The following is an 11,005-nucleotide window of genomic DNA, read 5'->3' as shown; positions in this document are numbered from 1 at the left end:
GTTTTTTTTTTTTTTTTTTTTTTTTTTTTAGTGTCACATTTCAGCGGTAAGCTTTTTAATCCATCTTTGGGCTCAGGGGCCTGCCAGCATAATTTGGCTAAAAGTAACTGGCAGCAGGTAAGACAAGTCCTAACTTCGGCTCTCAGTGCTGTCTATGAGGACAGAGTCCGAAGCTGGGTTTGGGGTATCTGGATCTTTTGCTGCCTTTTGTTTATAGCTCAGCCCAGGGAGCGCTCATGGCTGATGTTGTGTAGAATGACGCTGGAGAGGGTAAGCGGCCCGTATGTCCAGTGGAGAGATCCCCTCATCACCCGCCCTGTCTTCCAAGTCTTCGCTGTGCTTGGGTTAAGTGATTAGCAGGGCTGATGGGAACTGACACGTAACAGGTGTTTGTTAAATTATCACCATCTCACTTCTCATTTAAGAAAAGCCTCTTCTCCTGAGAGACTCAGTTTAAAAGTTCCAATTAGAGGTTTAGCTCAGTGAAGGGGGAAATCCTTTTAGTAAAAGTGCTGGTTTATCACGCAGATGACAGTTTCCTGCTGAATTGCAGGAACCCCGGGGTTCTGTTTGGGAGACAGGCTTGCAAACAAAACAGAGGAAAACCATCCAGATTTTCTTTCCCTTTTCCTTGAGAGGAAACATGCCAGTTATGGCTGGGACAGAAGCAGGGGCACGGAGGGGTCTGTTTTCATCCCGTGGGGCCCAGACCTGGGAAGAAATTGAGAACGGGTGCCAAAGCAAATTGAGCTGCTAGCCTCCCCACTCTTGTATTTTTCCTAGAAACATACAAATGGCCCCGAATATTTAGCATGTGTGTTTTTTGACTTCGGAAACCTTATAGTCAAGGGATCCTTAATTCGACCTAGGCAGGGAAAGTGCAGGTAGGCAGTTATATGAGCACCTGAGGTTTGTTCTTTTTCATTTTTAGTTTTGCAAGTCTGGGACCGGAAAAAAAAAAAAAAAAATCAGATGTGTGGCGGTGAGAATGTCCAGAATTGGCCTTCAGGGTTGCTAGTCCTGAGATACCTTTCCCCAGTGCCCCACCTTTGCCTTGCTGGCTGATCAGCATGGGGGTGCCACATGTGTAAGCAGTCGTCAGCACATAGTAAACGCCTGCCGTGACATCCTAAGTGCTTACAGCTGTCATCATCGTTCATCATTCCCTCCAGGAGGATGAGCATGACCTGGTCTGAGTGATGAGGAACCTGAGCAGGAGGGCAAATGACCCGCCCAGGGTCCAGCCCACCCCCAGTTCTTGGCCTCTCTGCCAACCTTGCAAAAATTTTCCAGCCAAATGCCGTCCCCAGAGAAAGGGGAGGGCTTTTAGAGTTTTTAAGGAGTTGTTTTAGTTGCCTTCTATTCCCCAGAGAGAGAAGAGAGAAGGTAGAGCACAAAGCGATTTTTCTGAATTTATTCGGCCCCTGGCACCGAGGGAATGTATTAGGCCTGGAGGAGCTCACAGACCTGGCTGTTCTTGGCTTAGAAAAAAAGCAGCCTGGACGGAGGGTTTCAGCTGGAAGACACGGCTGGGGTTTGATAGACACGGGCAACCTGACTGCTGGGCTCTGATCATACTCTTGGGCTATTAGGATAATCAGGGTGCTAGGCACCGGCCCTTAACCATTGGTGGCATATGTGGCAAAGAGACCCGAGAGGGCTTCTGTTTCCTTCTCCCCCATCCCTTCTCTCATAACCTGTGGGTGAGACCAGCGAGGAGCCTCCCAAGCAGGTAGACAGAAACGCCCTGTGTCTGCCATGGGGATGGCGTCCTCTTCCAGCTCGGTGTAAGCCCAGCCCGTGTCCGAAGGGCAAGAGAGATTTAGAAAGAATGCCTGGAGTTACGGCTCCTTTGCCATTTTTAAGGATTCTTTATTTATTTAAGTGATCTCTCCGCCTAACGTGGGGCTTGAACTCCCTGACCACAACATCAAGAGTCGCGTGCTCCACCAACTGAGCCAGCCGGGGGCCCCCTCTTTTGCCATTTTAAAGATGCTTTGGAACCCAGGCCGCTCTGTACAGGTACAGAGACCAAAGGAAAACAAGCATTTATGACGTAGCTCCTGTGAAAGAGCAGAACAAAATGGATGGACCTGATGCTGAAGCCAGCAGTTGAGGTCCCTGTCCTGGCTGCGTGAACTTCTCTGGGCCTCAGCTTCCCCATCTGTACAATGGAGCTAATCACACCCCCTAAGGATGACACAGAACAGGCCGGGCGTCTGTACTTCTCAGACAGTACTAGATGCAGATTAAGCGCCACCGGCCCTTTGGGACCTGGGGGCTGTGGTAAAGGGGGAGGGGACACACAAGATTGAGAAGTGTGCCCCCTGCCAGCGGGGACCTTACAGGATGCTCCGGGACTGTGCACTTCAGAGGATTTGCCCAGGTACAAAAAATTGACGCTGGTTTACTTTCCTTTTCCCGTCTCAGGTTTGGACGTCCTAAAAAAAATCCTTTCACGGTGACTGACCCCACCTGCCAGGGTGACGTGAAGCGGCTCCCTCCAGCCTCCGTGCAGTGACTTTTGCCGGGAGTGGAGTGGCGAGCCCAGACGTCTGTCGATGCCGCCCTTGGTGGGCTCCGAGGAACAGCGGCCGCCATGCCCCCCCCCGCCCCAGCTGCCCCATCCCCCCCATGCTAAGCTGCATGGTGTGGGTGCCCCCGGGACCCCCGAGGACTGACTGCCTGACCTTGCTTCGCACCCCCACCGACGACCCGCACCCCCAAGATGTCTCTCGAGTGGCTGGTGGCCTGGAGCTGGTCGCTGGACGGCCTGCGAGACTGCATCGCCACGGGCATCCAGTCAGTGCGGGACTGCGACACCACCGCTGTGGTCACCGTGGCCTGCCTGCTGGTCCTGTTCGTGTGGTACTGCTACCACGTGGGCCGGGAGCAGCCCCGGCCCTACGTGTCCGTCAACTCCCTGATGCAGGGTGCGGACGCCAACGGGCTGCAGAACGGGTACGTGTACTGCCAGTCGCCCGAGTGCGTGCGCTGTGCCCACAATGAGGGCCTCAACCAGAAGCTCTACCACAATCTGCAGGAGTACGCCAAGCGGTACTCGTGGTCCGGCATGGGCCGCATCCACAAGGGCATCCGTGAGCAGGGCCGCTACCTCAACAGCCGACCCTCCATCCAGAAGCCCGAGGTCTTCTTCCTGCCCGACCTCCCCACCACGCCATACTTCGCCCGGGACGCGCAGAAGCACGACGTGGAGCTGCTGGAACGGAACTTCCAGACAATCCTGTGCGAGTTTGAGACGCTCTACAAGGCTTTCTCAAACTGCAGCCTCCCGCAAGGATGGAAAATGAACAGCACCCCCAGCGGGGAGTGGGTCACCTTTTACTTGGTCAACCAGGGGGTTTGCGTTCCCAGGAACTGCAGGAAGTGCCCACGGACGTACCGCTTGCTCGGAAGCCTTCGGACCTGTATTGGGAACAATGTTTTTGGGAACGCGTGCATCTCCGTGCTGAGCCCCGGGACTGTGATAACGGAGCATTACGGACCCACCAACATACGCATCCGATGCCATTTAGGTATGTCGCAGGGACGGGGGTCTCCTGACTCACGGCGGCCCAGGCGGCGTGAGAAGCTCGGTAGCCAGAATTGTGCCTTTTCGCATTCTTCACTGTCCCATCAAAGATTGATGAGTTGCATGTAAACGTGTCTCACAGCACAGATTGAGCCGAGAAGGGGACTTGAGATCGGTATTACCCGACAGGTAATACAGAGAAAGCTCTGTCCGGGGGACGGAAGTGGTGATGGCAATGGTCTCCATCTGCGCTGTCCAAGTACAGAAGCCACTAGCAGCGGGTGACCGTTGAGGGCTGGAAATGTGGCCGGGGCAGGCGAGGAGCAGAATTTGTCACTTAATCTGAATTTAAATCGGCCCGCATGGCTAGCGGCTACCGTATTGGACAGCGTATCTCTAGAGCCAAAGGCTGTCGTAACAGTCGCTGAGGTTCATGATGACATCCGGGAGGCCGTGAACGATGCCTTAGCGCCTCCCGAATGGAGGGCGAAGTCACGCTTGGTGTTAACACTGATTTTGTTCCGCTTCTGGGGAAATCGGTAACTTGCGTGGCGGTGGTTTCGAGAACAAGGTCAGAGTCTGCGTGGCCGTGTGTTTGCATCCCGGCCCCACCGGCAGCTAGCTGTGTTACTTTGGACAAGTCACTTCACCTCTCTGGGCCTCAGTTTCCTCATTTAGAAAAGAGGAGGGGAAAAGATCGTCCCCTGCAGAGTTGCCTTGAGGGTCTGCTAAGAGGAGCCTTTAGTCATGTGGAGCGAGGACTCACCCTTTAGGGGGGTTTCACAACAACTCCTTGTTGTCACTTCCCCAGGATGCCCCGTTCCTGGCGAGTCTCTAATGGGACGGTTACCGGGGCAAAGGCACCACCAGTTAGCATCCCAGACTGGGGGAGCGCACCCAGAGCCTGCGCAGGGTCCAGCTTCGGGAAGTCTGCGGCACGGGCTGCCTTGGCTCCAGAATGGAGGAAGAGAGAGCACACGTGGGGGGTTGGGGGGGGGGGCGACCTAGGCTGGAGCAGGGGGTTCATGAGTGTCCCGCAGAGGAAGCCCGGGGCTGCCCGGGGGCACCTGAGTCAGACGCCTGGCCCTCCAGCCCTGCTTCCCCCAGAGCCCTCTGCTTCCCCTGCCCCCGTGTGGGGATCCCGAGGAAGAGGTGACTTGGACAGAGGGCTTTGCCGCTTCGAAAAACAGCTAGATTCGAACAGTTGACTCCTTGAATATTTCAAGAGCAAAGGGCAGGGCCGAGGCGCGCCAGAGGAGGTGTCCTGGCTCCGTGGGCAGCTGTGGGACTCTGGGCAAGTAACTGAGTCCCTCCGTGCCTCAGTCTCCTCCTCCGTAAAATGGGGAGGCGGCACTTACCTCCCCAGGATCGTTGACCGGGTTAAATAGGCTCTTCTGCGGCTGCAGAAGAGGCAGCTCTACCTTTTATGATGAAACACGTGTTGGGCAGTGTAAGAAAGGCTGCCGAAGACGTGGGGCCTCAGGAAACCGTGGGAAATGATCAGGTTTCGGGAGCACGCACACTTGGACTCCGCTCTGTGGGCCCCACCTGCCCAGTGATCTTGGCCAGGACCCCGAAACTCCGAGCCTCCGTTTTCAAGGAGAAAACGGAGGTAAAAATACCTGCCTGGGGGCTCTCTGGGGGGTTAGAAGTGGCACGTGTGAGGTATTGGCAGGTGGAGGGCAGTCAGGTAAAGGGCACCCTGATCCAGGAGGTGAGGCGGTCACCTAAGCCATCTCAGTAAAGTCACTGTGCAAGACACCGGGGCACACTCGGGTCAGAGCTCACGGGGCCACCAGGGTGGAGTGGAGGAGCCACCCCCCTTCCCCCACTCCCCCCGCACATGGCTTGCTGTGGAGTCCACGGTCGGGCTGAGGTTAGACCGCTTGGGTGGGAGCAAACCGCGGAGGGCCCCCGTGCGGGGCTTCGGAATTGAGGCTGTGGGCCGTGGGGAGCGGTGCTGGCTTCTTGTTTGAAGGTTGCCTTTGTAGGTTTTTAAGGAGCTTCCGAGTGACACGTAGGGAGGAGCGTTTGTGGATTGATACAGAATCCAGGCAGGTGCGTTGAGTAGCAAGGGCCGGGGGCCACAATGCCTCTCGTGCGTCCGCGCAGTAGATGCGTGTGTATAAGCCGTGCCCACGCGGGCCCTCGTTAGGACCTGTCGTTCCCTCCTCAGCTCAGCTCGTTCTCGCCACCAGCAAAACTGGGCCGTGTCATGTCCCCTTGGACAGCCAGCAGCCTTGGAAGAGGTCCCGCTGGATTGTGGCTGCTCCCCCACGGCCGGGGCAGGCTCCGCGTCGGGTTTGCTCAGCATTTCCTTCTTTCCACTGTCATGCCCACGTTCACATCCACCCCGGAAGGAAACAGAGGTGTGTTAGGCTCACATGACCTTGTCGGTGGCCAGAGAGGGAGTCCGGAGAACAGGGTCGGAAGCAGAGTGACGGGTACGTCCCTGGCAGTCACGCCTCTGCCAGCTTCCCTGGCTAAAGTGCAGGAAGCACCTGGAGTCCCTGAGCCGAGCTCCTGACTCGCCAACCTTTGTCCCCTTTCCTGCCTTCCGTCTGGGTCGGGTGAGGGGAGCTGTCCCCGCCGACGACGGCTGAAACCCCAGCCACTGCCCCGCCTTCGCCCAGTCTCTTCATTTGCCAAGGACGGCGTGGAGCCGCCTCCAGAGGTGGCGTCGCTCCGTCTGGACCCCACCTAGAGCCCTGGGACAAGCTGTCACCGAGCGTGTCACACAGCACATAGCACAGGGCTGGGGCGTCCCGACCGCACCGCCGCAGACCTCCAGTAAACACCGTCTGATGCCAACTAGGCAGATTCACCGGGGAGGCTGCTGTCCTTGCACATGGCCAACCCTCAGGAAAGGGCAGGTGAAAATGCACGACGGTGTTCAGCCCATTCACACTAGCAAGTAAGCAGTTAGACTCTCGTCGCCTCCCGTGTGCACGCTGTTGGATCTCTTGGCCGGCCGGCTGGGTGGAAGCAGCTGGTGTTCGCCTTGCCCACCTGTTCAGCATCCTCAAGTGGGGGCCGGTGGTGGACAGAGCCCTCTCTCTGCCCTTGACCTGCCTCGCTGAGTGGCTGGGGACAAAGCAGCAAGCCCTGCGCCGGAGGACGCGGGGCCTGTCTCTGTCCCCGAGAGCCACCTGAACACTCTGCCTTGGGAGTATCGATCGTTTCTGCCACCCGAGCTGGTTTGTGGGCAGGAGGCAGGAATGGTGGGCCGCTGGAAGGCGGGGCCAGAGTGAAGGGGAGAAGCCGAAGAAAGTGAGCAGGGGGCTGGCAAGCCAGCAAGCCAGGCCATTTTTCTCTTGTACCGTGGTGAGTGCTGATGGATCATTCGGTGGCCCAGAGGAAGGAGGGCTGCTTTCCGAAGGCCTGGGGTGGACTGTCTCTGCAGAGAGCGGCCAGTCCCCTCAGTGAGGGGCACCCGTGGAGAGACGTGGCTTGGAGGGCCCTCTCCATCTGGGCCCATCACAACCCTAACGCCCCCTCCCTAGCCATTAACAGTAGCAGGAGATGGGAGAGCCTGGTTCCGGAGTCCGTCACTCAATGAAGTGTCCCATCCGTAGTCAAAACATAACTACAAGAAGGGTCCCTTTCATACCACAACTCCTGATGGGTGACTAGTATTTATGCCACAGAGTCCAGTGTTACAAGAGCCCGTTCTTCGGAGCCAGGAGGATCTGGATTGAAATCCCAGGTCCCGCAAGGACTGCGCCTGCAACTTCTGGCAGGTCACTGACCTTCTCTGAACCTCGGTGGCTCCATCTGGAAAATGGGTGAGGTGATGTCTGTAAGTGCTGACTTAGCCCGGACCTGCGCCCAGCTAGGCGTTACGTTCTTGGTCACGCGGCCCTGCAGGCAAGTGTGTTGACGTTCCCCTTCACAGATGACGAGGCCCTGGCTCAGAGAGGTTCAGTGACTTGCCCGAAGTCCTACAGCACATAGGGGTCAGAGCCAGTCATCTGGCCTCAGGTCCCATGTCCTTGTCACTCCCCCGTGCAGCCTCTTTGTGTGACTTCCTACTCTACCTGTGTTTCCAGCCATCCATTCCTGGTTCAAGGGGTGAGTTAAAATGCTCCGTTAGAGAGAACTCTGTTTCATGCTTGTCCTGAAGACTGAATTGGAGGGGGTGCCAATTAGTTCTGGGCCACGGCTGTCCCAGTAGTCACCGAAGACAGACCGGAGCACCACGATCCCACCCCCTCTGCCGGTTTCCTCCCAAATCATCCTTCTTGAGAGCCGTAGGGCCGGTGCCGCCTCTTGTGAATCGTAGATGGCTGCAGTGGTGCCTTCATTGACAGACGTCCGTGCACCGACAGGGGCCAAGTGTTTCCTGAGACCCTCGGATGTGAAAGTGCGCGCACGGTGGCATTTCAGCCAGGCCCCCTTTCTGGGGTTACGCACCGAGCTGGGCACTGGCCGCGTGCAGTTGGGCGCATATGGCCCCTTGCGAAGGTGTGGGCCTCTTTCTTCTTGGAGCTCAGGCGTTTCCTTAGGGGCGACCTCCAGTTTCTCGGAGGGAGGCCGGAGGAACTGAGACTAAGAACGTGCTATCCTCAGGCCCCAAAATGCGTCTAAAGCTCGGAACCCAAAGAGGAGGACACTGTTTCAACTCTGCCAAAACAGCCCTAGAGACAGGGCTGTAGTAAACAGAGTTCCGGAACACGGCGGGCTATGAGCCTGGCCTCCCTCGATTAACGGGGGGTCCCACAGATGGGCTTCGGGGGTCTCACAAGTGCGGTGCAGAGCCTTGACCGAGAAGCCCCTGACCCCAGACCCGTTAAGCCAGTGGAGGAATGCGTGCCTCCAGGGAGTGACGCTCAGGGTACGCAGCCAGTATTTGCCCGGTCGAAGTACCCCCTCCCCCCACGCCCCCAAAGAGGGCCCCGAGGGGTGAGGCAGAAGGCCTGGTGCTTTGGAATGGAGAGCTCACCCCAGAACAGGCCATCCCCGATCCCACCCGCCTTCATTGTCTCTTCTCTCCTTTTGCCCCAAAGGTCTCAAAACTCCCAGTGGCTGCGAGCTGGTGGTGGGGGGAGAGCCCCAGTGTTGGGCGGAAGGACGCTGCCTCCTCTTTGATGATTCTTTCCTGCACACTGCATTCCACGAGGGTGAGTGCCCGCGGTGGGGGTGGGGGTGGTTTTAGTTAGAGGCGCGTGTTTTTAGCACGGTTTTAGGTTTCCAGAAGAACTGAGCAGAAAGCGCACACCATCCCCACGCACAGTGTCCCCTCTTGTTACCCTCTTGCATTCGTGTGGCACGTGTGTCCTAACTGATGAGCCGATATTGACACGTTATTATTATCTTTTTTAGTGGATATTTTTCAACGTTTTTATTTATTTTGGGGACAGAGAGAGACAGAGCACGAACGGGGGAGGGGCAGACAGAGAGGGAGACACAGAATCGGAAACAGGCTCCAGGCTCTGAGCCATCCGCCCAGAGCCCGACGCGGGGCTCGAACTCACGGACCGCGAGATCGTGACCTGGCTGAAGTCGGACGCTTAACCGACTGCGCCACCCAGGCGCCCCTTTAATGGATATTTTTGACAGAGAGAGAGAGAGAGAGAGAGAGAGAGAGAGAGAGAGAGACAAAGCATGAGCGGGGGAGGGGCAGAGAGAGAGGGAGACACAGAATCCGAAGCAGGCTCCAGGCTCTGAGCTGTCAGCACAGAGCCTGATGCGGGGTTTGAACTCACAGACCTCGAGATCATGACCTGAGCCAACATCGGAGGCTCAGCCGACTGAGCCACCCAGGCGCCCCGACACATTGTTATTAATCAGACTCTCCAGTCTCCGTTAGGGTTCGCTCTTGCTGTCACACGTCCTGTGGGTTCTGCCAGATGTATGGTGACATGTATCCACCGTGACAGGATCCCACAGAATAGCCTCGCTGCCCTAAAAGTCCTCTGTGCTCCACCTACCTCGTACTCACCCCTACCTCCCTGTGCCCGCTTCCCTTTATACGCTCTGCCCAGAGCCGTATGGAGCCGTGCTAGAGTCCTTGTTGAGAAAGGAGGTGATCTTCCCGCCTATGCCAAGGGACAGGATGGGTCCCTGCCCGCAAGCTCACTGTGTGCGGTCCCGCACTGCGCGGCTCCTGGCTCTGGGACGGTTCAGACCTCTCCTCTCTCGCGCCCTCCCCTCCCCAGGTTCGGCAGAGGATGGCCCGCGGGTGGTTTTCATGGTGGATTTGTGGCACCCCAACGTGGCAGCGGCCGAACGGCAGGCTCTGGATTTCATCTTTGCTCCAGGACGATGAGAACAGTCCCCGCGCTGGAGTCGGCGAGAGCGGCCGCGGGTCAGCCTGGGCAGGCTGGGGTCCGGTCCAGCCCCCAACCCGTGCTGGGATTCCATGCTCAGAAGCCTGCCTCAACGGAAAGTCCTTACTTGGGATTTTGAGATCACGTTGGGTCCCTCTTTCCTTTGATTATTGTAAATGGGAAATTTTTGGCTTGTATTTCCTTAGATTTGTTTTTTTTTTTTTTTTTCCTTCCAGTCATTTGCTCCCGCGACTCCTTCCTGCCTAATAGCGCATTACTTTGCTCCGGGGCCGGAGGCTCAGTGCCCCTGTCCTTGCCGTATCGCTGCTCGGTTTTCCCAGTGCTCTGAAACAGCGTAAGCAAACGGTTATCTGTCTGAATGTAATAACGTGAAACTTCTTGTGGTCATCTTAAGAGAAAAACAAAAACAAAACTCGACCAAAACACTGCACACCAGAGCGCTAGAGACCTTGGCCTCTGTTGCTGTCACGGCCACGCAGGGGATCCTTCGGCCACGCCGGGCCGGCGGCCGGGAGAGCGTGCAGCCCCCACGCCCAGCCGGCTTCCCGGGCAGGGTGGACCCGGTCAGGGGCGGCGCGTGGCGGCCGGGCCCCAGCGGGACCCTGTCGCTGTCGCTCACCTCACTCCGAACCCTGTCAGGCCCCTGACGGCAGGGAGCGTCCGGCTGGTGGGACTGGCGGCTTTTCCGTAAACACGGCTTCCCTGCAGAGCTGGGGCTAGTGTCCCCGGCAGCCAAGTCGGGGCTCCCACGGATCAGCTGCGGGTCGTGTGATCCACTTACCTCACTGCCTACCGAAGCCCTACTGCCAAACCGGGCCTGGAAAATTCCCTGTGCAGCTGTTTCGAGTCCACGGTGACGAACGTCAAGACGTCAACCGGCCAGGTTGGCTGGTAGGAGCCGGGGGGTGTGCGGTGAGACCTTGCTCGTGCAAGTGACATTCCAGGAACCACCTTCCTCTGGCAAAACTGGAATCGTAGATCCGACCAAAAAGTGTCCGTTCTGCTTTGGAGTTCTGTTGCCTATGAGTGTTTCCATTTATCCGTCTGTACATAAATGTTCCAGTGCCGGACTCCGAGACGGTGGAGGCATCGGCCCCGTGTCCCTGTCACCGCATGGGTGCATGCCGAGCGACAGCGACCCAGGCCAGTGTGTGTGTGTGAGAGAGAGGCCACCGGGAAGACC

General features: G+C 57.4%; 1 protein-coding gene across 1 annotated transcript; it reads left to right on the top strand.

Moving 5' to 3' along the window:
- Window positions 1–96: 96 nt before the first annotated feature.
- ASPHD2 (aspartate beta-hydroxylase domain containing 2) lies at window positions 97–10,006 on the top strand. Its single transcript, XM_040463805.1, is given in 5 exon segments — window positions 97–117; window positions 2,431–2,718; window positions 2,720–3,536; window positions 8,539–8,652; window positions 9,691–10,006. Coding segments are annotated over 4 exon segments (1,125 nt in total). The 5' UTR covers window positions 97–117; window positions 2,431–2,634; the 3' UTR covers window positions 9,801–10,006.
- The last annotated feature ends 999 nt before the right edge of the window (window positions 10,007–11,005 follow it).

The sequence above is a fragment of the Herpailurus yagouaroundi genome, unplaced genomic scaffold, assembly GCF_014898765.1.
Source record: "Herpailurus yagouaroundi ecotype Mexico unplaced genomic scaffold, PumYag 428, whole genome shotgun sequence".
Lineage (NCBI taxonomy): Eukaryota > Metazoa > Chordata > Mammalia > Carnivora > Felidae > Herpailurus > Herpailurus yagouaroundi.
This window is presented reverse-complemented; position numbering and strand designations above follow the sequence as displayed.